The sequence below is a fragment of the Leptomonas pyrrhocoris genome (genome assembly GCF_001293395.1).
Source record: "Leptomonas pyrrhocoris isolate H10 chromosome Unknown, whole genome shotgun sequence".
NCBI classification, from domain to species: Eukaryota; Euglenozoa; class Kinetoplastea; order Trypanosomatida; family Trypanosomatidae; genus Leptomonas; species Leptomonas pyrrhocoris.
The window spans coordinates 336,259-361,940 of record NW_015438365.1 but is presented as its reverse complement, the minus strand read 5'-3'; the positions used below and the strand labels follow the sequence as shown (position 1 = coordinate 361,940).

Sequence of the window (25,682 nt, the reverse complement as noted above, 5' to 3'; positions counted from 1 at the left end):
ATCTGCTTCCTCGTTTTCCTACCTGGTAGGGAGCGGTGATTGAGATTACCGCGCCTTATCTCTTCCCTTTTCGCGGCTGCAACTGAGGAAAAAGAGTTTCGGCACGTGAAAGGATGACCAGACGGACGCACAGAATGTTCTGTAGAAAAAAACAGAAAGCGAAACGCATGCCTTCTTTTTCTCTCTTATCACAAGTCTACGAATTCACGACAGGCATGATGGTAGGCGTACACAGACCCACCGAAAGGGTACAGAAATGGGGAAAGCAACGAAGAAGAAGCAGCGCCTCGTGATGAGGACGGTAAAGACAGAAAAAAAAAACAAACCTCCGCCACGTAGAGAGAGAGAGCATAAAAAGAAGAAAAGAATGATACGACGTGTATTCTCCATATTTGTCGTGACGTTGAAGCGGACGTGCATCTTCATCACGCACAGAACCCTTCATCCTTCAGAAAAAAGAGGGGAAAAATAGCTTAAACTGCTACACCAAAACGCTAACGGCTCCCGTCACTCCATAATGACAGCCGCGGCATAGCTCACAGAAGAGTCGTAAGCATCCTCGCACTTGTTGGACTGCGCGTAGTGCACGAACTTCACTTGTGCTTTGCTGTCCTTCGCTGCCCAGCGGTGCAGGCCTACACCGATGGGTGCGCGTCCGCAGATGGTGTTGTGCGTCATCTTCATATAGCTGTACCAGCCGTCCAAGTCGCGGTGCTCCAGCAAATCCATCGCGGCGTGGTCCATGGCGATAATGGAGTCCCCCACGTTCGGGTACTCGCTCCGCTTGTAGTGATAGGTGTAGGAGAAACGGTCGCCCCAGTGGCAGAAGTCGGAGCTGAAGACAAAGAAGTTCTTCGCGTCGTCCATGTAAGGCCTCAGTACCTCGTAGAAGGCCTTTTCGTCCTTCCGCTCCGTCCACCCAACGATGATGGGCACAATAGACACGCGTGCGGAAGCAGCAGCGACACCTGGCGGGGGGTAGTGCAGGACGTGCGCGAGGTACGGCGTCTCCATCTCAATCGAGTGCTCCCCTTCCTCGGTGCGGCGCGACGCCTTGTTTGCCTCCACGCCGGCTTTCCTGAGTGCTGCCATGACGCTGTTCACGGTGGACACGTCCACGCGAAGCGGCCCAAACGGGGTCTCGTACATGCTGGCCGCGGAGAGCTCGCAGCCCTCAAAGCCCTTCACGTGGCACGGACCGAGAAGAAACACCCGCTCCAGCTGGCTGCCGGCTGTGTCTTTCGCGTACAGGTAGTCGCGAAACACTGCAAACGCCTCCGCCGCGGTGCGGCCGGAGTAGGCCATACCGGCATGTGGAGCGATGAGGCCTGTGAGTCGACGCGCCCCGCCGTCCCCCTCGCCGAAGTGGTGTGTCGCCTGGGCGAAGTACCCGTCCAGCGTCGCCTTCAGACGCTCAGGGATCGCCTCGTACCACCCCCTCCCGTTTGGCGCCGCGTGCGAGGCAGGGCGGACGAAGCTCATTGTTATCTTCCGCGCAAGTGACGACGTGTGGATGGTTACGTGTGAAGAGTGGTGGTGGTGTAGTCGCTTGGCGGTGTGCGTGTGGCAGACTTCTTTAGACTCTTTGCGTTTCATCTGCACGGCAAGAGGGGCGGTGCGTGCGGCGGCCGTGGTGCCAGTTTTTTTTTTGAATGAAGACGTGGAGACAGCAAAAAGGAAAAGAAGAAGATATAAGGCGAGTGGTAATCAGACTTCGGCGCACACACAGGGCATCACAACCCACCCGATGGAAGGTCATCTGGTCGTATGAACTGAGAGAAAGAAAAAGAGAGATGTGCCGTTCAACTAATTCTGCTTACACTTACGGATGCCAGATGATTGTCTTTGTTTCGTACCATCCTACTATCTTCTCCTTCTTTCAACGCAGCTGGCGAGAAGCTCTGCGGTCCTTCGTTGCGTACGACAATGTGGAATCGTCCAAAAAAAAAACCCACGCGGCGGTCGCAGTACGGGAGCACCGGGAGATGAACAACAACAAAGAAAACGCAAACGGCTCATTTTTTTCTTCACGTGAAGAGTACGGGGGAGTAAGAGAGAGGGAGAGCGAGAGAGCAACAGAACAGAGGCGGAAGGTACATACCGCACGAATTCACCACCACAGCAAACAATAAAATATGCGGTTTCCGAAAGGAGACAGATGTTGATGGCAATCAATACCGCTCATCAAGCAAACGAAACAAAACAAACAGAGAAAAAAAAAGAAGAACGTGCGCGCGCGTGTGCGCCGGAGCGAACAACGATTGCGATCTCACTTGCCGTTTACGCAGCGTACGCGCGTGTGCCGACATCAAAGAGGGCGACGACGGGTCGGTGGTCGCTCGTGCGCACGTTCGGCACATCGGTGTAGAGGCGGATGGCTACGCGCCGTGCCGCGGAGCTGAGTTTCTTTTTGAATAACACGCGATCACAGTAGGCAGGCATTCGATCCTTCTTCCGCGAAAAGTTGTACTCGTCGAGTGTCACGCCGCCGTTGCTGGGGGACACCTCGTACTTGTAGGTTGGACGGAACAGGAGGTTGCCTTCGTGGTAGCCCTGGAACACCGCCCCACGTGCGCGCTCGAGACTCAGCTGATCGTTGTTGATGAGGATCGATCGGATGTTGCGGTGGTGCTGAATGACGTACTCAATCGCCTTTCGTGTGCCGTTGATACGGTAATTCAAGTCTCCTCCGAAGAAGGTGAGATCAAACTCCTCCGTGACGTCGCGGCGCGCTTTACCGCGATTCACAATAGCGGAGACGACGGGCAGGCTGAGCAGCACGATGTCCTCCTCCGACGAGTCGTCGTTCCACTGTGAGTCGTTGTCGTCGTCGCTAACCACTCCCTCCACGTCGCCCAGCACGCGTCGCTGCCGCAGCAAGCGCTTGAAGAACTTTCGGTGCGAACCTCGCCGGCCGACCCGTAAGCCGTGAACGATCTGGCGATAGTCCTTGTTGCGGTTCACCACCGCGCCCTGATGGGCGGCTAAGTGGGCGGTGATGAAGAGCAGCGACATGTAGTTTGGGGTGTCGCCGTCTGGCGTCCCGTCACTCAAGTCGTCGTCACAGCGCTGTTCCGCCTCGTTGTGATGCCGCGTATTACCGTTGTGGAGACCTCCATTTGCACGATTCTTCCGTCCAACGCGGTGGTGCACGTGACGCTTCTTCCGCCGCCCCCGCTGCCGCGAACGGGAAAGGTCAAAAGAGGCGTTGCGGTTGACCATCTCAGCGGGTGAGAATACCGCCTCATCCCCCAGCCCCGCTCCAACGCTGCTGTTGTCGTTGAAGTCCCCCGTCGTGTCGGCGGAGATCTCTGCCAGCATTAGTCGGTCGTACACATTTGCGTCATCGTCGTCGACGTCGTGCTGCATGACCACCGCGCTGAGCAGCGCCGGGGGCGGTGGACCCGACATCATACTCGGCGACAAGGGCACATCATCGTCCATGGCGTCGTTCTCTCCTCCTCGGTCGTCAGATCTTGACTCGGTGGTGGTGGCTGACGCCGCTGCCTGCTCAGCGCGGGGGACACTGGGGAAATGAACGCCGTCGTTGGCTGCGCTAACGATGGTCGGTCTGGCGTTGATGCTTCCGGCCGGCGCCCGCACCCGCTCGCCTCGTGGGGAGGGCGGGGCAGTCGTCACAGCCCGCTGCGTCGTCGCCCCGTGCGAGAGCTCGTTGAACTTCGGCGTCAGGGAAAGCACCAGCCCCACGGCAACGCCGCCCTTGTTGCCGCCCAACCCGTTCATCAGCCCCGTCTTTACATGCGATGCGTGCGGGCGCGACACGTACTTGGCCACGTCTCGCTTGCGCGCAAAGACCAGCATTTGGATCGCCCACATGTGATGCTTGCCGACGAGTTCGTACTGCCCGCCCAGACACACGTCGCCGATCGTCCGCGCCCATTTGTTTTGCAGTTTATTCGTTCCAATGTAGGGCCCGTTCTCCTGCGTGCCAACCACCACGAGATGTGCGTTGGGATGTATGCAGTGAGCGGAGACCTCGTCCATCCGCGGCTCTTTGTTCGCCATGTTCCACGTGACGTAGGCGATGCGCAGCGGCTTGCCTGGGCACCACAGCTTGTCTTCCCCACGTAGCAAGTCGTCCGGGCAGTAGCGGGGAACGGGAAAGGATTCGCGGGTGGGGAGATCGGGTAGCCGCAGGCCAGACGCCATCGCGGCGGCGTCTGCCGCAGCGTCGATGTCCGCGTAGCCGTTTCGTTGATACAACGGGGATGAGAGGTCGACCGGGGTGCGGGGGTTGGTGATCGGCGGCACCGACGGCGCCGTGGGTGTCGTCGGCGACGCAGCGTCGAAGGAGCGGGTCGTGTCGCTGCGACCCGGACCGGCGACGGCCCCGCCCCCGCCGGTGCACTTCACATCCGCCGAGAGAACACCGTGCGACTCGTGCACGGCGACCACCGCGGCGGCCGTCAGCACGGGGGAGTGCTGCAGCGGCGACGCGACGCTGCGTCGCACCATCTGACGGGGCGGCAAGTCTGGCGCCTCCCCAGAAGCCCTGTGCGGCACTGGGAAATCCAACAAGTCCTGCCCCTGCAGAGAGGACTGAGCTGGGCTCTCTCGCTGCGCTTTGCCAGAGCTGCTTTGAGGGGGCGAGACTTGACGGGAGGAAGGGGATGAAGGACCGCTGTGGTGCGGCTCCTCCAGCTTGTTGGGGGATTGGATCGCAGGGCTGTAGTTATTACTGAGCGGCGCGGAGAGGTGTTGCGTGTGCGGTGGGTGATGCCCCACCGTCGACGACGCTGAGAAGTGCAGGAGAAAGTCGTGCAGGTGCGGAAGTTCCTGCTCGTCTTGATTTGATGGCGGTCGCGATGCGGGCGCGGACAACGGCGAGGCGGACTGCAATGGTAGCTGGGATGGCTGCGCAACTGTTGTATTTGCGTTCGCGATGATGCGGGGTAGCGGGCCAGCAGGGAGAGAGAAGCTAGTGCTTGTCACGCTCGCCGTAGATTTGGCGCCGGCTACGGAAGTCGTTGTCGCCGCCCCGTTCTGCAGCGTTTCCGGCGTGTCAGGCAGTGGCCGGCGTGTGGCACTGTTCTTACGCGGGTTGCTCATGGAGCGTATTGGCGGCGGCGAGCGGCGGCCTTCCAGAGGAGAAGAACTCACGGCAAAGGCGGGTGTGGAGGAGGACACGCCCACCTTCGCACAGCCGTCCTCGAGTGTTTCCGGGAACGAAGGCAGCGGGGGGAGGTTCGACCTGACAAAGGCAGTGAAGTTCTCAACTGCCGCATCGTCCGTGCGCTCGATCATCGGGGTAGAGAAAAGCTAGACGGCCAGGTCAGCACGTTGCCACCGTAAAATAAAAACCACCTTAATATACAAACAGCAAACAGCAACAACACGCCATACGGATTCCCGAGAGAGCACCCTACTCCGTAACAACCGTGTCACAGTTGAGAGAGTGAACCGGAGTGGTAGAGTGGTAAAAAGAAGCCGAAGTGCCTTGGGCAGCAGAAAGAAGAACTGTACACATTCAACGGGCAGCAAGTTGTGAAACTATAAGGTAATAGTACAAAACAACAATTGTGTGCTAGTCTCTTTTCAAGCTCACCAAAACGCAGGTTTTTGGGGATGGAGTGGGGGTTGTTTTAAGAGAGGCGTCACGGAGCCTCTCAGAAACGAATCGTTGGCGCAAAGGAGAAAAAAAAAATAATAAGAATGGGCAGACGAACCCGACAACTAGAACAATTAGCGCGCAGGAAAGCGGTGTGTGCGCAGTATTCTCACACGGGAGTGATGGAAAGCGTCAAGTCTTGAAGAAGTGAACCAGCCTGTCGTTTCGCTTGTATTAACTCACGTTTCTCCAATGTTTCCCCTCTTTTGTGTGTGTGTTTGTGTCTGTGTTCCCAAAATAATGCACTACACAACAACCAGTGCAAAACACGCGAACTGCAGAAAAGTGGTCGACTGCAGAAGGAAAAAAAGAAATAGGAAGAATAAGGCAAATCAAAATTATTATGTACCCTTCGAAAAGCATGAAATTTCACCAAAGCAACAATGAAACTGAAGAAAACGGTTGAAAGAGGGAGGAAAAAAAGATAAAGCGAGTTCGAATCTGTAAATAAATATAAATACATATATACGCAATAAACGAATGTTTGTCTGTACCACGATGCGTCGTGTTGCTGCAAAGAACTGGTGTGTGTGTGTGTGTGTGCGGACTGTGTTGTCCGTGGCACGTCTACGTGAAGCTGTTGAAAAGGAAAATGAAACGATGAATTGAGAAACAACAACGAAATCCGAACGAGCCGCTGTACAGTCTACGCTACGCTTTCCTCCCTGCTCCGTGCATGATCGTGTATCCTTTTTTCTATACTACAACGTGGGAGAAGAGGAGAAGCCGCCCTCAGTTAAAGGAATAACCTTTAAAAAGTGTTGGAGAAACCATCGGGGGAAATAAAAAGGCGGAATTGCTCAACTCAAAGCACGTTGATTCTTCGTCATTGAGGCCTTTTTTCAAGGAGCATAAAGGGCGTGAATAGGCTTACAGCGCAGCACAGGAAAACCATCTGTGATGGGGCGGTGCGGTTCATTGAATGAGCGACACGTGACATCTGGAAGCTTAAAGCAGACTTTCGGGAGAGCTTAATAGCAGCAAAAACAAACAAGAAAACCGACAGAAACGACGGTTCCGTTTCAGAGGTTCCGCTGTAGACACTTCGATTCTTTAAAACCTTTTCTCGTACCACTGGGTGGGGAATCATGACGCTGATAGTTGAATGCACAGGGTAAATAATAACGAGACGACTGCGATGTGCAGCCGGTGGGCGGGTAAGCAAGAATGAAGAGAGCCGAAGAAGAAAGTACACAGAGAAAATATTATACGCTTGCAAGAGGCAGAAAAAAGAAAAGGAGGGAGGTGCGTGTGTCATGACGCACGGAACCTTTTTGTTCTTCTGCTGGAAAAGGAAAAAAAGAGAGAAGGATTTGTGAGGAACAGGCGCTAACATGCCAAACACTCAAAAAAAAAAAAGAAAGAAAGAAAGCAAAAAAGAAATGTTTATTGCGCTCTCTTAAAGTGTATACGGAAATCAACATGACATGGAAATGCTTACGAGACAAACCCTTTCATACGTTTCCGACCGCAACAAGGAACGTTTTCCCTTACAAAACGTCCACCTTGTGGTGGAGTTGTTGCTACCGAGGCACAGTGTGCACTCACCTGACGCACAAGACTTCGGTGACGAGTAAAAAGAAAAAGGGAGGCACACAGGGCTTCCCCTCGAAGGCCTCCTCCCCCCCCCCCCCCACGCTTGAACGCAAACGAGTTATTCGAAAGGATAGGGAAAGAGAACACAGCATGGAAGAGAACCTCCTGGGTTTGTTTCCTTCGCGCCGAAAACTATTCCACTCTGCGTCCGTTACTGTCGTATTTGTAGAAGCCCTCACCGGTCTTCTTACCGAGCTTGCCCGCTTGTACAGCATCGTCGATCAGCTTGGACGGCTTAAAGAGTGGCTCCTCCGGGAACTGCTTGTGCCACCCATCCACAATAAACTTCAGCACATCAATGCCCACGCTGTCACACAGCTCAAACGGTCCCATCGGATATCCGCAGCCGTACTTCATCGCGATGTCCACGTCCTGGAAGGTGGCCACGCCGCGCTCCACGAGGCGGCACGCCTCCAGTTGGTACGGCACCAGAAGCCGATTCACAATGAAGCCCTCCGTGTCCTTGGCGACAACGGGCGCTTTGCCGATAACCTTGCCAAACGACACAAGCTGCTCGATCACCTCCGGCTTCACGTCATCCGTCCGCACCACCTCCACCAGCTTCATCATCGACACGGGGGAGAAGAAGTGCGCACCGGCAAAGCGGTCTTTGCGGGTCGTCGCGGCCGCCAACTCCTTCACACTCAGCGACGACGTGTTGGAGCAGAACGCCGTCGATTTGGGGGCCATCTTGTCGATCCGGCTGAAGAGCTCCTTCTTGGCGTCGATGTTCTCTACGATCGCCTCAATGACCAGCTCCGCCCCCGCAGCGGCCAACGTCTCGTCGGTTGTGAAGGTGATGTGGGACACGACAATGTCGACAAACGACTTCATCTTTGCCTGATCGCCGTTGCATTGCTTCTTTGCCACGCGCAGGAGCGTGTTTTCGATAGCCTTGCGGGAGGCGTCCAGCCGGGCCTGCGAGACGTCCACCAACGTCACCGGGATGGAGGCCTGGGCCGTGACCTGGGCGATGCCGCTGCCCATCGTGCCACCACCCCACACCGCCACCGACTTGAAGAGCGCCGACGAGGTAAAGCGGAGCATGAGAAGGGGCAGTGATGAAAGCTACGATAGAGGAATATGTATGTATGTGCGAGAGGAGGCAGTCACTTTCCGCGAAGAGACGGAACTGAGAGAATTAAATACATATATATATTGTTTCAGATGAAGTGTATCAAGGTAAAGCTCTGAAGCACCGTGATCCTTCTGCACGAAGTGTGTGGTTCCTAGCCGCGTTGTTCGTGTGCAAACGTGTTCGTGTTTGTTTTTCACCTTGTCGTGGGGAGACGTCGTGTCGTGTCTTCATTGAAGCGAACATTGCCACAAAGTCGTCCCGCGGATGCGCCAACACACAAAAGAAACACAAGGGAGGCGGTGGAAAAAGGAGAGCGAAAGGAGCGAAGGGGGGGGGGGGGCAGTGGAGCGGGATTCACGAACAAAGATCGGAGTCCTTCGCATCTCGAGTAAACCAGGAAATCGAAGCGCACGCTGGTGCATCAGTGGGCTTCGCTCTGCATCGAGGGCGGGCTGCCAAAAAAAAAAAACCCCAAGCTGCACAGAAGTGTGTACCTCTCCATTGTCACTTCCGTCTATTGAATGGAAGATTCTCTTCGGTTGCGATCAACGAAGGAAGAAGAGCCCAAGTTCACCGCATGGCGTTCAACAACGCACATAAAGTTACGGTGTGAAGAGCGATCACACCCGTGAAGTGACACCACGCCCAGAGTGCGAAATCCAATACGCACACGGACACGAGAAGTTGAAAAGGAGTCCTGGTGCAAATACACATAAGCCCATCGAGAACAAACCATGCAGCAAAATTAAAAGGGCCAAAAGTCACCACTGGGCCAGCGTCACCGCAAATAGCATCACGGCAAATAGCGATCACACACGTCCTCGAACAAGGCTCTGCGTGCATTTATTTTTGCAGGAAAGAAAATGCAAATTCGTCCACGCTTGCGCTGCACTACAGATCGCCGTCGTCCTCGCTGTCGTGCACGACGGGGCTCGCAAGCTGCGGCACCATACGAGGGATAAACGCATGCCCACCCCGCACCTCCTCCTTGGCGAAGCGCGGGTCGTGTGATGTGACAAATTGCACGATGCTCTCCGCCGAAAACGACCCCACAAAGTTGTAGTACCGGGCAGGACGGGACAGCGAGATGAGCACGAGGTCGGGGAATCCATTCCGGCCTGCTTCAAAGTACTCTCGCACGGCATCGCTGCCCTCGCGCTCCACCACGACTAGAGCTACGCTACGCGCCTCCATCGCAAGCAGCTCCATGAGCTTCAGGGAGACGCTCGAGAGCACCTGCACGGCGTGCCGCTGCGCAGCAGGGTCTTGCGTGGAGTCGACGAACGCAGCGAGGCACTTGTGTCCCTTCGGCAACTGCAGACAGTGCTCCGCCCAGGCCGCCTGGTCGCGCGCGACGATCGGCTCCACCAGCAATGCCAACCGCTCCTCTTCCACCACGTCCTGTTGCCGCTCCACGAGCGCCGCGGCCATGTACTGACGCCGTGCCTCTGCGACCGCCAGCACTTTGGGGTCTTGCGTCGCCTCCGCCTTCGCGACTAGCGCCTCGATGGTATCGGGGAGTTGCCCGTCGAGAAAGGCCTTCACTCCGGCGTAGCTCCACGTCGACGAGCTGGTGCTGTTCATCCGCACGGCGTAGTCGGAGTCGCCGGCACCGTCGTCCTCGTCCGCGGACGCTTTGTGCAGCACCAACAACGCGGGAAGCTCCTCCACGCCCGTCACGCCGTAGCGGCGCGCAATGGCCGTTGCCTCATCCTTCACAAAAGCACCCGGCACCACGGCGAAGCCCGCATCGTGTGAGAAGTGCTGACTGATGGTGAGAAACCCTGCGTGAGTGTAGTTCTTCAAGGGAAAGAAGAGCACATGGGGGAGGGTTGGGTATCTTGGGAAGAGAGCCAAGAAACGCGCGAGGTCAGCGTCGTTGCGCACGCGCAGCACCACCGACGGCGAAACGCACGACAGTGCCCACTTCGCCAGACTCAGCAGATCAACCGCCCCTTGGTAAGCGAGGGGCACCTTCAATCCTTTTTCGCCGTTCACCGGGGTGTCGCCTACGCCCTGAAAGAAAAGGATAGCCGCGCCGCTGCCGATGGCCTGCTGCAGCTCCAGACCGACTTCAGAGGTGAGGTCGACGTCCGCCACGTTGATGCCAAACTTTTCCATCGCCTGCGAAAAGCGAGTTACCAGAGGCTGCCAGAGGTTGTGGACGGTCTGCGGGTCGTGGTCAAACAGAAATAACACCACAGGGTTCGAGCTGAAGGACAGGTGGCGCTGGTAGGAGTCCATCGAGTCAAATCTTGTGACGAGGGGGCCAAACAGAGGAGGGGGAGAGGCGGGCGACTCTCCTTTCTTCGCAGCTGTAGAGGCAGCAGCAGGGGCCTTCTGCGATAAGCGGGGGGCGCCATAGGCAACCCAAGAAGCTAGCAGAAGCACCCCCACCACGGCAACAACCCGCAGCCTCACCACGGTGGATCGATTCATCTTTGATATCGCAAGCGTGTTTTTTTTTAGTTATTTTTCCTGCATTAGTTCTTTTGATTGTGGGCAAAAACAAAAGAGAGAAGGAAGAACGTGAGTAAGAAGAATTTCCACTCGCACACACGTGAAGCGTCAACGACCCCTCAAGGAGGAGCAACGATGCGCCTTTCGCATTCAGCGTAGGATAGAAACAACAGAAAGACAGCCGCAGAGACCTTTCAAACTACAATTCTTCCTGCACATTGCGCTTTTTAAAAAAGGCGTGATTCTGTTGGTCCGTGCAACAGCGCTGCCTAAAACTGCCAGCACTCTCATTTCCACAGAAGAATCGTCTACATAGAGGAAACAGTCCTTTGGCGCATCGCACGCATGACTTCTTCCTTTTTTTTTTTTGTGTGTGTGGTGGGGGGTTCTTTCGTCAATAACGACGGGGGAAACTTTCCACGCTAAGCGACAGAAAAGGAAATAAAGAAAAGGGAAGGGCATTGCTGAAAACGAGGAAGAGAGGAGAGATGGTGTGTGCCGAGGGAAACGCACAACAGCAGCAACAACAAAGAAGCGTTAAGGGCCTCCAGTTCGCACCACCACGACATCGCCACCTTTTACCCTGCAAATCCTTCGCTACTACTCTACAAAGCGTGTACAGGAAGCACAAGGAGAAGAGAAAACCAAGAAACAGCAATCGCACCGACCACACAAACGCAGTCCTCCTGCTTCCTACACAGCCCACGCAACAAAAAAGCGCCCGCGCACCAGTTTGACCAGCGCACCACCACAACCCGAACTAAGGTGTCGACAGCGTCCGACAAGACAGTTTCTGCATTCAAATCCCATAGAGCTACGCTGCTTCCGGTGCCTCCGCATCAGCGAGCGCCTTCTCACGGGCATCGCGCCGTTTAATGTAGTTGATGTAGCCGAAGCGCGACTGGTTCATGTACCACACCTCATCCTGATTCGGAAACTCCTCAAGTGGACGCTGCCACCAGAAGTAGTCCGTCTCCCAATCCTTCGGCACACCGAACGGACGTATCATCGTGCGGCCCGGGTAGTACATGTTGCTCGACATAGCGCGCATCGCCGTCACCGACATGGCGTTGCGGGCGATGAGCCACAGGGTGCCGAAGAGCATAATGAAGAGCGGGATTTCGCGCCATCCAACGCGCATGTTGCTGTCACTCCACGAACGGAACCAGTTGTAGCGCTCCACCTCCGACACCAGACCCTCGTCTTCCATGCCGAAGTAGAACTCCTTCTTGCACTGTAGCTTCGGCATCTGGTAACCCGGCGGCGGCCAGTCGGGGTTCCACGACCGCGTGCGGATGGTCGGCTGTATCTCATCCCACTTGGTGATCGTGTCGGACCAGTGGTACCACGTCTGCCGGTTGAGCAGCTCCTTCGGCACGCTGCGAAAGCCAGGGCGGTTGCGCTGCCACGCCTCGCCGGGGTAGTAAAACTCCTCGGCGTCCCACTGATCCTTCACCGCGTAGCACGCCGCAACTTTCCTGTCAACCCCAGGCTTCGTGTACTCGTCAAAGTAATCGTACAAGCGGTAGTGGTGCGGGGTGTGCAGGCTACCGTGGTTCATCGTCGAGTTATCCTCTCGCTGGCCTTGGTAGAAGCCCTCGCGGCCTTCGTTGCTGCGAAACTCAGACTGAGAGTTGATGTTCTCGTCGACGCGGTGGTAGTCCCACTTCTCACGGGGGCGGTCTGTGAAGAAGCGCTGGTTCTCTAACTCCTCCTTCGTGACGCGGGTCGATTTGGCGTGGTAGGGTAGTGTCCAGCCATGGAAGCTGGCAAACTGAAAGCCGTGGTACTGGCGCTGCGAGGACGAGAGGGCGGCCACGGCGATCGATGGCGCGGCGCGACCTGCCTGCGAGGCAGAGGCGCGGCTAAGCATGTTGTACGTGAAGCCCAAGCTAAGTGAAAACGATAGACAGTTTTTCAAGGTTGCCTTGACAGTAAAAAAAAAAAGGAATGAAGGAGAGAAGACAACAGATTAAAGCAGTCTCACAGTGCAGGAACGGCAGCAAACGCAGCAAGAAGAAGAGCCGTTGAGCACGACAGAAGTGACTACGCAACCCGGTAATACGTTCTACTAGAGCAGTGCGTGGCGAGAGGAGATGCCTTCAAAAAGAAAAAAGGCGAATCCGCTGCGCACGAGGATGTCGACTACCGCTAACTACAAAAAGAAATTCTATACAATATAAACCTACGCAAAAAAAGGTGTTTTTGTTGCTATGTGTGTGTCGCTGTTTGGATGTCTGTCAGTATGTAGAGAGAAAAGACAGCAATGTACCACGAAAGAGATGACACACAACACCACTACCCGATAAGCTCTGTTGAATCCTCCAGAGGGGGGAGGGGGAGGTGCCTCGGTGTGTAGGTCACCTCTTCTGATGTTTCAACGACCTTGGTAAAAGAACGATGGCAGAGCAGGGCGTTGGTTTGAGGAAAGGCGAAAGCAGAGGGAAGCGGTGGAGGAGCAAATAAAAGGCATCTACAGAAAGGTACGTAATGGGAGGCGGAAAGGGTCCTCCACCTTTTACCGCTCAACCACGTTGCAGACCAGCCTTAAAATACTAAACACCACCACGATCAGCTAAAGAATCGAGTACGTTGCGAAGTAACCCTAGTTCACGAAGCGGTTTCCGACTTGAACAGATTTTTTTCTTTGCAGAGAATAAATAAAGAAAACAAAGCTGTGTTGGTAGCGGAAGAGAAAAGGAAAGGAATAAAAGCCGTCAGAGCAGAAGAGTCGCACACTAACAAAGCCATAGATCACGTATTACTGTACCCAGAGACTGACACCCGCGTACGCGCGCGCGTCGTGTCACCAACCGTTGTGCTGAACAACAACAACAAAAGAAAAACTGCGTTCACTTCTCGTCAAAAAGTCACTCCCTCCCGCGCTTTTGCCTCTTCATTGGCGACTCGGGTTCCAACGGGGTGCAGTCTGCTGCTCGGACCTTCTCCCTTTCCAGGTACACGCAGAGTTCCTGCAGCGCCACGTGACACGGATGCGTCAGCAATGGAGTGAGGGTGGCTAATTGCAGGAGTCGCTGCAGGAGAGAAAGAGGCGGGTCGGGCACAGTCCATTCTGAGGAGGACGGAAAGACCGCCGTGTGAGTTCGTCGTGGCAACTTCTGTACGTTTTCCTGTGTTGTCCCTTGATGGCACGCTACCAAGTAGCCCTCGCTTGACAACTGTCGAAGCATCCTCTCTGCAACGTCTTCCGATACATCCAATGGGCAGGACTGCACCCGGTACGCCTCCACGTCGCCTCGGGAGATGCGACCGCGCCCACCATGAACGCTTGGTGCGTGGGCAAACACAAAAGAAGCCAGCAACAGATAGATCAGTTCTCGGTGCTTCAGGACTCGCTTCGGCGGCACCGCTGCTGCCTCCTCCACAAGCTGACGAACACTGTCGATGTGGCAACACCGATTGTCGCGTGCCACATCGCCCGCACACGTCTCGCGTCCACCGGCAGCCGCTCCTCCATCCTCGCTGCTAAGGCTGCCATGGCGGGCATCGCTTGCCTTTCTGGAGACAAAGGAGCGGCGCCTCTCAGACACCGTCACTTTTTGTTGCTCTCCGTCGCAATCAACACCACGCGGCGCAGACTCCTGCATCATCGGCTCGGAAGAAAACGTACTGTCCAGGTGCGACCGAAGCGGCGCTGACTGGCCCGCGGAGGCGCCCTCCCCCTCTCCAACCGAGCCGGTAGCTGACGTTCTCTGGTCTGCCCTCTGGCTCTGTACCTGATGCAGTAGCGGGTGTCGTATGGCCACAGAAAAGAAGTGATGACTCGTGTCCATCGAACCGATGTGGACGTGCAGCTTCACTTCTTCTTGGTAGAGGTCCAGCATGCGGCGACTGGCCGGAGCGAAGCACGGCGGCTCGTAATCGCGCGGGGTGATCTCGTCATAATAGGTCAGGCGCATCGTCAACACTCGCTTCGACAAAAGAGGCGGCAGACAGCCAACCACGTCCAGCAGCCGCTCGAGAATGTGGGAAAGCATGCGCTGCACCTCTTGCTTGCTGCACCGGCGGCGACGGTATGCGGGGACGGCCCGCGCAGTGATTGGGGCTGAGTCAGTGGTAATGGGTGTCATCAGCTCACCTCCGTTTCTTTTCCCTCGTGCGCTGCGTTCGCCGCCACCGCTAGTCTGTGAGTCTGGTGCGTGCACCTCGGCGTTCTGCGATGCGGTGAGCGACATCTGCGCTCGCTGCCCATCCGCGCTGTAGTTGAAGCCAAAGCAGTAGCTCTCTAACAGCTCCCTGCACTCCTCGTCGTACACGCAGAGCGACATTTCCTTCAAGTAGTTGCGGTTGAGTGCGTCGAAGGCGCCACGCTCGATCCACTCAGAAATTGTAACCGACTCCGTGGTGGACGGGATGAGCTGACGCAATGGCAGCCCAAGGAAAGGCCGTTGTGCGTACGCGTTGTCGTTGCACAACCCGCGCGCGTAGGTGATGAAGGAGACCGCCGCACGAACAAAGTTGCGAATGGCAGCCAGGCTCTGCGTTTGGTTTACCGCGGTGACGGTGGCGGTCATCGCTCGACAGTGAGAGGAAAATTCCTTTGAATAAAAAGGTTGTGTGTCTGTAACATCATCGCGAAACCGATAACGGAAATGAGAAACGAGTAGAATCAACGTACAAGAGGAAGATAAAGTAGAAAAATGGAAAGCACTGATAACGGCTTCCACGTAGAGGACTGGAGAGCATCAATAGCTCGTCGTCGCGAAGACAAAGTTTTGTGGGACGCCGCTCAGCCTTTTTGCTGAAGGTTTCCTCGTTGCTCTCAGGTTCATCCTTTTTATAGGAAAAGCGGTGTTTCCGTCTTTGTAGCAACCGGTCAAGGGCGATGTTTCCACGCAGCGGCATTACCATGGAAGAGTTACTGCGACAGAAGACTCAAAAAAAGAGAAAGAACCTTTGATGGCTCTCTTTGTTGTTGGTCGCTTTCGTGGTCATGGGACGGTGGTCCAAAATAATAAAAAGAGAAAGAAAAATACAGGTGCTTTTGTTCAGAGAGCGAGGGACAGCGGTCTTACTTCTTGGCGGCCTTGCGCTCCGCGACCTCCGCGCGGACGGCCTTCGCCTTGGCGGAGCGGTCCTCCTTGCGGGTGGCGCGCACCTCCTGGATGTACGACAGGTCCGCACCAACGATGGCGCGCTGCACCTTCACGGCGCGGGCGGCGCGGCGGCGCGCAACGCGGTCCGTCGTCGTCTTGCGGTGGATGCGGCGGTACGTGCGCGTCCACGGGATGAAGCGCGGGTTCTTCTTGCGCATGTACAGGGCGAAGCACTTGGGGCGCGAGAAGGTCAGCACGGGCTTCGTCGACAGGAACGCGAAGGGCACGTAGCGGCGGCCGTGGCCGGGGTGCACCGCGAAGTGGGAGAACTCGCACTCAATCGTACGCATGGCTGCTGCGGAAACGGCAAGCGATAGAAGCACTGCCAGGGAGTTGAACACAATTTCGAAGATGAAGATAAGCCGTTGTGGGTGCGCGAGTGCGTAGAAAAGTCGAGCGAGAAGAAAAAGAAAGGAGAAAGGAAGAAGAGGGAAAAGCGGTGGGTGATGCACGTCGATCGCTGCGAGCGCAAAGCTACAAAGTAAGACACCGTTCAAAGTGTTTCACCTGATCTACCGATTTATAGCAAGACACACGCGGGCGGAGACTTGATAAGCCCTTCTTTCCAGTTCCTGGCTGCCGGCGGAACACCAAGGAGATAGAATGGGTAAAAGGTTATAGTTCGGAAACACCCGAAAAGCGTTGGTTATGCAACTCTCGTTTAGTGTTCTCACTGCGCGGCTGACTTCGGCGCGTCTCTCTTTGCGGAATAGTAAAAAAAAATAATCATATGTTCCTTTCTCCCTCGCGAGAACACCTTGGTAGCACATCCAAGAATAGCCTTGGATTCCCAAAGTAGTGCTCCGCATCATTGTTGTACTCGAGTTGATCGCACGGATTAGATAAAACAGGGAAGAGAAACAACAAAAAAGAAATTATTGTAAAGGTGAAGAAACCAGTTTAATAGTCGCTGTACAGAACCAAGACATTTGGTTGGTTTCGTTCACAAGTCGCCCTCGTCGTCCATCAGACGAGGGCTGTGAAGTTTGAGTGACTTGTAATATGGACTTTTGTGGCACAACTCCGGCAGCTCCTTTTTATCTACGATTCCCAGGCACTGTCGCACCAGCTCCGGCGTGGATTCCTCCTTCGTAAAGCCGCAGAAACCATTGGGCACCAGCTTCACCTCTACGAACGAGAGACAAACGGTGCGCCAGCCCAGCCACATGTTACACTCATGGTTGTCGTTCTTGTCTTGGTTCAGCATCAGGCAGTACAGTCGGTCGGCAGAGTTGGGCGGGCACGCATCTTCTAGGACTCCGTAGCAAGCCTGACTGAGAGAATTAAACTTGGATTCGTAAGGTCGCCACCCGCGAGGTGGCGCTTGCGCCGATACGCCGACCAGCAGGAAATACGCGAAGCACAGGCTCACCATGGATACAGCGCGGAGGAAAGGGCGCATGATGAGAGGAGGTGGATGGGAAAAGCCCCTGATATTGTGTATTCCTAACTAATGCCTTTGAAGAAACGCATGTAGGCCCTGGTAGGTACGGTGCCAGAACTGCGTTGAATAGCTCAAGGTCAGCCTTGGTCAGGGAAGAAGGAAAGCCAAACAATTCGTGTAAGAATAGAGAAAGGAAGAAAAGGAAAATAATGGTGGTGATCCACACAAACGCAAATAAACACCGTCAACGTGTCACAACGTGGCCAGATATGTACGTAGAAAGGAAGTACTGAAGCAAAAGGATACTTTTGTTCGTTAATATACAGACGTTGTGGTGCGATAACACAGATGAAAAAAAAAGGGAGGGGGGAAAGCGAAGCGGCGTTGAAAGTGGGCGCGAAAGCAGCAACCGAGAAAACAACAAAAAAGGGCGTTTTGAATTTGAGTTGAATCCTTTTTGCTTTCATTTCAAAAGATCCGTCGGACTCGCACCGAAGCATACAAAAGAAAAAAAAAGGAAGAAGGAGCCTTCATAGTTCTCTATCATGTTATCTTGCACATTTGCTGAGCGTGGCGAACAAACAAACGCGTTAATATCGCCGGCTATTTCTCCCCCGCCGTTCGCACTGTGGTTCTTCTTATTCTCTTTCTTTTTGGCCACGAGAAAACAGCTGCCGTTAGCAACGAGAGCAACGGACAAGCTGAAGCAGCAGAACACCATCGCCCTCCCTTTCCTGTAATGCCGGGGTCGAGGCAGAGGTAGAAGAAGTCTCTGGAAAGGGAAATAAAAACCACCAACCATGTGTGGGCGCGCTTCTTATCGTGTTCGACGTGGTCGACAGAGACTCCACACCAGCACACCCGCCACGGTGAGCGGGATCACAAAGTAAATGTACTGCACCACAAAGTGAAGAAATGACCGCACTTTACTCGTAAAGCCTCCTGCCACCACCAGGGCGTTTTCGGCATCGTCAAACAACGCACTCATCTGTGCCTCATCGGTCAATGTGACATTCAGTGAACGAAAGAAGAAACGATCCATTGGTGATGAAGCACTCCGCTCTGCAGCAGCAGCAGCAGTAGCATCCCACAACACGTCTTGCAACTGGGTGGGGGAAGGAAACAGACATGAGAGCAGCACCACCACCAGCGGCTCTTGCGCGGCACGGCCGTACGAAAGAAACGGTGTGTCGTAGTCGCTCTTGTGCAACCACCGTCGCTGCGCCGCTCGCCATTGTTGAAAACTGATGTTGCTATCCACTGCACTGCTGGTCGCGTCGGTGGATCTCCCCTGTCGAACAAACGGGACGGCCCTGTAGTGACCAGCTGCCTCTAGGTCATTCACGGTATCCAACACAGCATCCACCCATTCCGACGCGTAAACAGACAGCAGAATGCTCCGCGGCAGCACCACCTTCGCCTTTGCGGCCGCTAGAGAGCGGAGAAACACAAACGCCGCGAAGCTGTTTTCGCCGTTCACATCGACGTACACCACATCAAAAGGAACGTTTTGAAAGGTGTAATTCTCACCAAAGAGAAGCGACGACAACTCACGCTGACGCACCGCGGCGTGGGCGAAGTGCACGTTCCCCGGGGCGTTGGACCACTCCTTCTCCCACGCCGCCAAGACGCGTGCCTTCGCGGCCGGGCTGGTCAGCGCATCGGCTTCCATCTGCAAGGAGGTGTTTACCAGCACCTGCCTTTCGACGGTCGAGTAGCTGCACCACGCAGACGGGGAGCACGACGCCACGACATTTGCGTCCTTCATTTTCCCGATCAGTGGCATCACCATGTCCGTGCCCACACTCGCTGGCTCAGCAGGCACCATAACGTGACGCTCCGATAACGCCCGCATCATCGCCTTCGCCCTCTCCACCTCGCCAAACACGAGAGCAAAGTTGTGTAGACGAGGCCACTTCGTGGAGGAAGGCACAGTCGCGGGTGAGCCGTGCCGATGTGCGTGCAGTGTGGCCGCCGCTGTCCCACGGTTCGACCACTGCTGCAGTACAAAGGGCGAGATGCAGGTGAGGGCACTGCAGACATGCAGCACGTTGCGGTGATGTGACGGCAATGTCGATGGAAAGGCGTGTTGCGGCGACGCGGTGGATGAAAAGCAGGCGTGATGTGATGCATCGTCCTGCAGCAGCAGCACCAAGAGGACGTCGGAAAAAGTTGTGAAGCGGCGCGGCGATTCAGTAGCTGCTGTGTCCCAGCCAGCCGCCGCAATTCGCAACGGTGTCGTGAAGACGAAGTCCAGCTTGCGAGACACGCGATTGACGCCTGGCAAGGCGGTTACTGGCGCAGGCACCACCAGCACCGCGCTGTGATTGACCTCCACCACGACAGGTGTGAAGCCTGCCATCACCCCACCGCCGACTTCGTGGAGGGCCGGTGTGCGGTGACGCGGAGCGAGTAGGTAGTGACTCGTGTTCGGGTTGAGCGCGACGAGGGAGAGAACGAGGGTGGCGAAAAAGGCAGCTGCAGAGAGAACCGCATTGCCGCCGCGGAAGACACGATGCGCACCCGTATCCTGACAGTGGGGTACTGCGGCGTTCATGCCGCTGGTTGGGGGGGGGGGGGAACGAAACAGATCGATGGTGTGGAAATTACGAAGTAAAAGATGAAATAAACACAAACGAAAGTCAGTAGTTGTGATATTCGCCTATTTCTGTGCTGTAGAATCAACAAACCCCTCAACGACCACCATCCCTGGACACGGACATGGGGAGTGCCGCCACGACACAACTCACCAGCGCAGTGGGAATCTGCCGAGCTCACTTTCAAAATGAAGTTCCACACGGCCTTTTTCCTTTCGATCGGTTTCTCTCGCCGGATCGCCTACGAGTTTACGGCAAAAAGAAAAAGATGTGCTGAACACAGCACAGTTCCCCGCAATCCTCCACGAGACAGGAGAGAAAAGAGAAGAGCAGGGAAGAGGGTGGGAGGAGTGCATAACAGCAAGGTCACTGAAAGGGCGCCGACAACAGCACGGCAGCTTGTGTAGAGTACAACACAAGGCAGTCCAACAATAACGGCGAGGCGTGGGCAGCGCTACGTTGATCAACTTAACGGCACCGCTTCACCGATTCCACGACTTGGAGGCCTGTGACCACGATGTCCGACCATTTATTGCGTCATGAAAGAAACCTGCCGATTCCTCAACGGAGAAAAAATAAACAATGATAGACACAACGGCCAGAGTACGTATAACTGTAGTTGATACGGTTTCTTCTTGGTGAAGGTGAAATCAAACGAGAAATGACTAAAGCATCACAGTTGCCATGACGTCCAACAGCCGTCTTCACACTGGTTCAAAGAGCGAGGGACAGCGGTCTTACTTCTTGGCGGCCTTGCGCTCCGCGACCTCCGCGCGGACGGCCTTCGCCTTGGCGGAGCGGTCCTCCTTGCGGGTGGCGCGCACCTCCTGGATGTACGACAGGTCCGCACCAACGATGGCGCGCTGCACCTTCACGGCGCGGGCGGCGCGGCGGCGCGCAACGCGGTCCGTCGTCGTCTTGCGGTGGATGCGGCGGTACGTGCGCGTCCACGGGATGAAGCGCGGGTTCTTCTTGCGCATGTACAGGGCGAAGCACTTGGGGCGCGAGAAGGTCAGCACGGGCTTCGTCGACAGGAACGCGAAGGGCACGTAGCGGCGGCCGTGGCCGGGGTGCACCGCGAAGTGGGAGAACTCGCACTCAATCGTACGCATGGCTGCTGCGGAAACGGGTAACGGTTGATGTGCATAGAACACAAGAAACCAGTAAGAAAAAAGAAGAAGAAAGAGATGAAGAATGAAGGCAGCGAGAGTTTATGGAAGATGAACGGAGACAGTTTGTGAGAAAGCGGTGGAGAGAAAGCGCGTACTTCTGATTATTCTTTTGCGTGTCTCTGCATGCAATACAGTTCGGTACATCCAGCACTCTGTCTAAAAATTAATGGCTGTTGCACATCTTTGCGTTGAAAAGGTAGTGTAGTGTGCCTTTTAGTGTGGGTGTGTTCTCAGCACTTGCGGTGTCTCAACAGCTTCGACATTGTACGTGTTGTTCTGACGTCTTCTTTCCTCTTATTACCTTCGCGCTGCATCAGCTACCACATCAACACATAATGGCAACAGATCACGGCAACATCTGTGTTCATCGACTTCACCTGCTATTACTGTTAGGCGGACACTGCAGTACTCGAATTATACAAGCGCTCTGTGGGGAACCGATCGTCACGGGGATAACCACTTCTTGTCTCTTGGAGCACGACGCAGGCCAAAATCGGCAAAGGAAGCATTTTTCGTGTAATCACGGATGTAAAAGAGCAAACCACAGCAACGCAGTTCCATCCAACGCGAACATAGGTGGCAATCTGCTCAAAGGCATTAAAGCCAGCTAATAAGAAAAGTCGACCTTCAGGCGGTTCACATAGCCAAACATGCTCGCGCGAGAGCGCGTTACGCGGCCTTCCTTCACCTCCTCCAGCCCCTCCAGATAGGGAGCGAGGGCTTCAAGGGCGCGCCGCAGCGGCGCCTCACGGATGCCGCGCCGGTCGAGGGTCTGCACAAACGCGGACAAATACTCAAAAGGGATGACGCCCCACTCCGTCTGAGTCGCTGCCCGCTCCTCCTGCTCGCTTGCCTTCCCTGACTCATCGGCTGCCATCGTCGGCGGCTTTGGTGTCGTCACGCCTTTCGAACGCGTCGGGAGCTCCACGTCCTCGTCGTCCAGCAGCACCGCCCGGCGCATGGCGTGGCTTCGCCGCAGCTCCTCCGGCTCGGGCAGCAGCGGAAAATTGACCGCCGTCAGGGTCGGCACGGTCTGCACGTACACGACCCGCTCCATGGGAAAGCGCCAGTACAAACGGTGGTAGCGGTCCATGCCGAGGGGTTGCACGATAGCCCCCTCATCCTTGCCGTCGGCTTTGCTGAAGAGATGCGCGTAGACCTCAGCCCGCTTACGATCCACCGCCTTCAGAATCTTCTCGCGCTCCGCCTCGTAGTTCTTCTCGGCCTCTTCCTGCGGGTTCTTCGAGGTGTCCACGTCATCCTCTGCTACTGCCTCCGCCTCGTCGGCAGCTGCGTCGCCCCGTTCGTCCGCCGTCACATCGTCATTTTGTCCCTTCCTTTCCGAAAGCGCTGATGTCTTTCTTCCGTTCTTTTTCGGCTCGGCAGCAACGCTCTTCTTGCTCTTCCTTTTCGCGCCGGCCACGGTGGCCGTGACGGAAGGCAGCGTGCGCAGAAGCGCCTTCAGCTCCTTCTCCGCATCGTCGCGAATCTCCTTCAACCGCTTGTCCGTGTTGGCCACTTCGTCTTCGTTTTCCTTCTGCAGTCTGTCCGCCGCAATGCGAACGTCCTCGCTGCCCAGCGCCTCCTGCACACAGAACTGGAGGAGGTTGAGGCGGTCGACGATGTCGACGTTGCCCCACGTCGCCAGAGAGCGCAGCTGCGTGATGTTCTCCATCGTCGCTTTGAGCTCCAAGGTAAAGAGATCGGTGTCTGTCTCCTCCTCCGCTGCCGCCTCTTCTGGCTTGTTTGCGCTCTCCCCCTCCACCTCCGGCACAGCTGTTGCTGTTGTGGCGCTCTTCTCATGCATTTCATCCCCGGTGGTCGTTTGCATGGTGGGCTTAGAAGCTTCATTCTCTGCCACGTTTTCAGCAGCCTGTTCCTCCTCCTGCGTGCTAGAAGAACTGCCGCCGCTGGTGGTATCGCTGCTGCTTTCCGCGCGCTCTTCGTCGTCGTCACTCGAGACATCATCGTCATCTTCCTCCTCGTCTTCTCCCTCCTCTTCCTCGTCGGTGCTCGGCTCACGGCGGCGCTGCTGCTGCCGCTTCTTTTTATTGCCACTGGCCACTCCCACAAACTCCACCAGTGCGTCGAACCAGTTCTTGCCGCGTGTGGTGATGCGCGGCAGGCTGGGCGAACTCACACGCACCACTTCCATCGACACGTCTAGCAGGCACTTCGTGATTTCCTCCATGAGGCCGTTGGAGTCTTGCTCCTCGCACAGGATACCTTTAAGAAAGGTGGCGAAGTACATTTGAGAAAGGTTGAGGGGGCGAGGGAGAGACACCAGCATGCTCCACACGTACAGTGCCTTCTCATAGAGCGCAGAACTGCCCAGCGGCAACTCCTGCGCGTAGGCGACGTAGCCCAGAGCTGACGGGCTCGCTAGCGCCGTATCCTCCTCCAGGTCTTCCTCGTCGTCCGCGGTGTCACCAAGGCGACGTCGCATGAATTGCTTTTCATCTTCCTTTTTGCGCTCTAGTTCGGCCTTCGCCTCGGCCTTCTCGATGATTCGTCTTTTCACCTCTTCGCGCTTCGCACGAGCCGCGTCGCGCATCTGCTGCTTCTTCTCCAGCTCCTCTGGGGTGGGTGCGGTGAAGGGCGCCGTGTCGTAGCCTTCGATTTGGTTGATGACGGTCAAGCACTCGTGGGCGATGGGGTGCAGCAAATCCTCGTCCAACTCGTACCGGCACTCCTCGTCGGTGCGGAAGATGTGACTTGACGTTTCCAGCGCCGTGCGCAGTGCCGCGAGGTCCACCTCGTGGAACGGCTCCGGTGGCTTCTTCTCCTCCCTCACCTTGTACTGTGCGCGCTCCGCGTCGATGATCGCCTGCACCGCTTTCACCTTTTCCTCCAGCAAGTCAAACAGCGGGACTAGGTCGTTGAACCTGGTGGCGTAGACGTGAGCGAGAATTTGGATGATCGCCTGGAGGACGCCAACGGCCTTCTTCTCGTTGCTCGTCAGCCCGCGTAGGCGGCCCCACACCAGACCACCCCCTGAAGCTTTCGCCTTGCGCGGTTTCGCAGAGGATCGAAAGGCCGTGGCGGGAGGGACCGTAGCGGTCGCTGTTTCGGGGGCCGCTGCAGCATCAGCCGCGTCGGCAGTCGTCTCCGTTTTTGGCATCTTCGCCTCAACGTCGTCCACACCGTCCACTTCTCGTTGTGCGCTCGGCTCGTCAGGCTGGGAGCGAGGCCGCCGCCTGCCGGGCGAGTTGCCGTTGACTTTGCTGGGCGGTAGAGGCACCGCCTCGCTACGAACCTCCTCACCAGCATTGGCCACTGCAGTGGTCGGCGAGGAGGCGGGCGAACTCTGCGTCGTGACAGGCGTCGAAGAAGACACCACCGCCGCCGGCTCCGGTGCCACTTTTCTCAACATGTCGACCCTTGCGCCGGCATCTTTGGCTCTTTGGCGGTACTCCTTCTCCATGGCGGTGAAGGCTCCCTCCAGGTCGGAGAGCTCCTTCAGCGACACCTGGTTCGCCGGTGCGTTCGTTAATACCATGCTCTTCACACTGTGAAAGAGCGCTGCGTCGGTGCCAAAGAGCATGACCGTGCGCACGATAGCATCGTAGTGGATGTCAATCTTCTTTGCTGTTTGCGAGCGGGAGAAGAGAGGCACGTAGCTGACGAGGTGCGAGACGTAGGAGCTGGCCGCGTGCAGCGTCGAGACGGCGTACTTTTCTTTTTGGGCCGCATCCGTCTCAACAATCGCGAGCGAGGCAACCAGTGTTTCCTCGGCTGAGGCGATTTTGTAGGGGAGGACGTCCTCATTGGGCAGCGAGTTGAAGCTAGAGACGGACCCGTTGGCGCTCCCCGCCTTGTAGATCTGAAAAGGTGATCGAGCAGTAATCATGGTGAATGTATGTTTGTGAAATCGGAAGGGGTGGGCGGGAAGAACGATGTGGCGAGAACAGAGCAGAGACACCACTCAATTCAAAAGGCTATCTTTGTGGTTATTTTTAAAGTCTATCAGCTATACGAATATAGATATGCTTATGCGTGTGAGAAGGTTACGGCACAAACGCATGCGCCGTTGGCGGTCTACTAGTGTTCTATGGTATTTAGATGTGATTGTTAGCTCAAGCGTGCGGAAGATGTGTTTACTTGCGCAGTCGCTCGTTTTACATAATTCGACAAAGGAGAAATACACGTGTAAAGAGGGGTAAAGAAGCACACGAAGATTAAGCAGCGCCGTCAGCACGGGCGTTCGCAATTCTTCTTTTATAAAGATTCGCTTAGAAGATGCTGCACCTCGAAAAAACGAAGGGAGGGAGGAAAAAAATGGAGAACGAGAAAGATAGATTAAACGATGAAATAGGGCGAGTTCAGCATCGAAGGATGTTGCCTTCCCTTTCACACCGCTACCCTCAGCATCGCACACACACACGCAGACACGTGGTTCTGTTGCCGTTCATAGATTGACCTCACACTCGGTTGCCTAGCGCCTCCGCGCAGTCGCGAAACCGCAAGAGAACGAGTACGTGCAAATCGAGAAAACTATGCATTGGTTTGTCTCCTAAGTATCCCTTTGATATGTTGCTGCTGTTGTGTGGATTTCTTATGTACCTGTGAAGTGCAGCAGCAGCAGTGGCTGCGCCTCCGCACGAACGCAATCGAGCGGCCACTTTGTGTCACCACCACCGTGTAGACGA

The 25,682-nt window shown here is 55.8% G+C and overlaps 12 protein-coding genes across 20 annotated transcripts; all 12 read right to left on the bottom strand.

Annotated features, from left to right (window-relative positions):
• Positions 1–507: 507 nt before the first annotated feature.
• Positions 508–1,598, bottom strand: ABB37_05037 (hypothetical protein; the record flags this gene model as incomplete). The annotated part of the gene is made up of 1 exon (XM_015802931.1): positions 508–1,598. The coding sequence occupies exon 1, from the start codon at positions 1,594–1,596 to the stop codon at positions 508–510; it is 1,089 nt and encodes a 362-aa protein (XP_015658447.1). The 5' UTR covers positions 1,597–1,598.
• A 682-nt stretch (positions 1,599–2,280) lies between these two features.
• ABB37_05036 (putative endonuclease/exonuclease/phosphatase) lies at positions 2,281–6,380 on the bottom strand (the record flags this gene model as incomplete). Its single annotated transcript, XM_015802930.1, has 1 exon — positions 2,281–6,380. The coding sequence occupies exon 1, from the start codon at positions 5,263–5,265 to the stop codon at positions 2,281–2,283; it is 2,985 nt and encodes a 994-aa protein (XP_015658446.1). The 5' UTR covers positions 5,266–6,380.
• A 454-nt stretch (positions 6,381–6,834) lies between these two features.
• On the bottom strand, positions 6,835–7,053 carry ABB37_05035 (hypothetical protein; the record flags this gene model as incomplete). Its single annotated transcript, XM_015802929.1, has 1 exon — positions 6,835–7,053. One exon carries the CDS (start codon positions 7,051–7,053, stop codon positions 6,835–6,837), a length of 219 nt encoding a protein of 72 aa, XP_015658445.1.
• A 304-nt stretch (positions 7,054–7,357) lies between these two features.
• On the bottom strand, positions 7,358–8,530 carry ABB37_05034 (putative short chain 3-hydroxyacyl-CoA dehydrogenase; the record flags this gene model as incomplete). Of its 2 annotated transcripts, none has more annotated exons than XM_015802927.1 (1): positions 7,358–8,530. In XM_015802927.1, exon 1 carries the CDS (start codon positions 8,270–8,272, stop codon positions 7,358–7,360), a length of 915 nt encoding a protein of 304 aa, XP_015658443.1. In that variant the 5' UTR covers positions 8,273–8,530. The 2 variants fall into 2 exon arrangements, with proteins under 2 accessions (XP_015658443.1, XP_015658444.1); XM_015802928.1 differs by having other exon boundaries at positions 7,358–8,502.
• Positions 8,531–9,194: 664 nt separating this feature from the next.
• ABB37_05033 (hypothetical protein) lies at positions 9,195–10,794 on the bottom strand (the record flags this gene model as incomplete). Of its 2 annotated transcripts, none has more annotated exons than XM_015802925.1 (1): positions 9,195–10,794. In XM_015802925.1, exon 1 carries the CDS (start codon positions 10,545–10,547, stop codon positions 9,195–9,197), a length of 1,353 nt encoding a protein of 450 aa, XP_015658441.1. In that variant the 5' UTR covers positions 10,548–10,794. The 2 variants fall into 2 exon arrangements, with proteins under 2 accessions (XP_015658441.1, XP_015658442.1); XM_015802926.1 differs by having other exon boundaries at positions 9,195–10,783.
• Positions 10,795–11,577: 783 nt separating this feature from the next.
• Positions 11,578–13,150, bottom strand: ABB37_05032 (putative mitochondrial hypothetical protein; the record flags this gene model as incomplete). 2 transcript variants are annotated; one of them, XM_015802923.1, is made up of 1 exon in its annotated part: positions 11,578–13,150. In XM_015802923.1, exon 1 carries the CDS (start codon positions 12,634–12,636, stop codon positions 11,578–11,580), a length of 1,059 nt encoding a protein of 352 aa, XP_015658439.1. In that variant the 5' UTR covers positions 12,637–13,150. The 2 variants fall into 2 exon arrangements, with proteins under 2 accessions (XP_015658439.1, XP_015658440.1); XM_015802924.1 differs by having other exon boundaries at positions 11,578–12,692.
• A 483-nt stretch (positions 13,151–13,633) lies between these two features.
• Positions 13,634–15,347, bottom strand: ABB37_05031 (hypothetical protein; the record flags this gene model as incomplete). The annotated part of the gene is made up of 1 exon (XM_015802922.1): positions 13,634–15,347. Exon 1 carries the CDS (start codon positions 15,296–15,298, stop codon positions 13,634–13,636), a length of 1,665 nt encoding a protein of 554 aa, XP_015658438.1. The 5' UTR covers positions 15,299–15,347.
• Positions 15,348–15,795: 448 nt separating this feature from the next.
• Positions 15,796–16,204, bottom strand: ABB37_05030 (putative Ribosomal protein L24; the record flags this gene model as incomplete). 3 transcript variants are annotated; one of them, XM_015802919.1, is made up of 1 exon in its annotated part: positions 15,796–16,204. In XM_015802919.1, the coding sequence occupies exon 1, from the start codon at positions 16,168–16,170 to the stop codon at positions 15,796–15,798; it is 375 nt and encodes a 124-aa protein (XP_015658435.1). In that variant the 5' UTR covers positions 16,171–16,204. The 3 variants fall into 3 exon arrangements, with proteins under 3 accessions (XP_015658435.1, XP_015658436.1, XP_015658437.1); XM_015802920.1 differs by having other exon boundaries at positions 15,796–16,177; XM_015802921.1 differs by having other exon boundaries at positions 15,796–16,174.
• Positions 16,205–16,823: 619 nt separating this feature from the next.
• Positions 16,824–17,571, bottom strand: ABB37_05029 (hypothetical protein; the record flags this gene model as incomplete). Of its 2 annotated transcripts, none has more annotated exons than XM_015802917.1 (1): positions 16,824–17,571. In XM_015802917.1, exon 1 carries the CDS (start codon positions 17,280–17,282, stop codon positions 16,824–16,826), a length of 459 nt encoding a protein of 152 aa, XP_015658433.1. In that variant the 5' UTR covers positions 17,283–17,571. The 2 variants fall into 2 exon arrangements, with proteins under 2 accessions (XP_015658433.1, XP_015658434.1); XM_015802918.1 differs by having other exon boundaries at positions 16,824–17,555.
• A 510-nt stretch (positions 17,572–18,081) lies between these two features.
• On the bottom strand, positions 18,082–20,136 carry ABB37_05028 (hypothetical protein; the record flags this gene model as incomplete). The annotated part of the gene is made up of 1 exon (XM_015802916.1): positions 18,082–20,136. The coding sequence occupies exon 1, from the start codon at positions 19,819–19,821 to the stop codon at positions 18,082–18,084; it is 1,740 nt and encodes a 579-aa protein (XP_015658432.1). The 5' UTR covers positions 19,822–20,136.
• Positions 20,137–20,489: 353 nt separating this feature from the next.
• On the bottom strand, positions 20,490–20,980 carry ABB37_05027 (putative Ribosomal protein L24). 2 transcript variants are annotated; one of them, XM_015802914.1, is made up of 1 exon: positions 20,490–20,980. In XM_015802914.1, the coding sequence occupies exon 1, from the start codon at positions 20,971–20,973 to the stop codon at positions 20,599–20,601; it is 375 nt and encodes a 124-aa protein (XP_015658430.1). In that variant the 5' UTR covers positions 20,974–20,980; the 3' UTR covers positions 20,490–20,598. The 2 variants fall into 2 exon arrangements, with proteins under 2 accessions (XP_015658430.1, XP_015658431.1); XM_015802915.1 differs by having other exon boundaries at positions 20,490–20,977.
• Positions 20,981–21,640: 660 nt separating this feature from the next.
• ABB37_05026 (putative nucleoplasmin-like protein (NLP)) lies at positions 21,641–25,277 on the bottom strand (the record flags this gene model as incomplete). Of its 2 annotated transcripts, none has more annotated exons than XM_015802912.1 (1): positions 21,641–25,277. In XM_015802912.1, the coding sequence occupies exon 1, from the start codon at positions 24,881–24,883 to the stop codon at positions 21,641–21,643; it is 3,243 nt and encodes a 1,080-aa protein (XP_015658428.1). In that variant the 5' UTR covers positions 24,884–25,277. The 2 variants fall into 2 exon arrangements, with proteins under 2 accessions (XP_015658428.1, XP_015658429.1); XM_015802913.1 differs by having other exon boundaries at positions 21,641–25,147.
• Between the last annotated feature and the right edge of the window lie 405 nt (positions 25,278–25,682).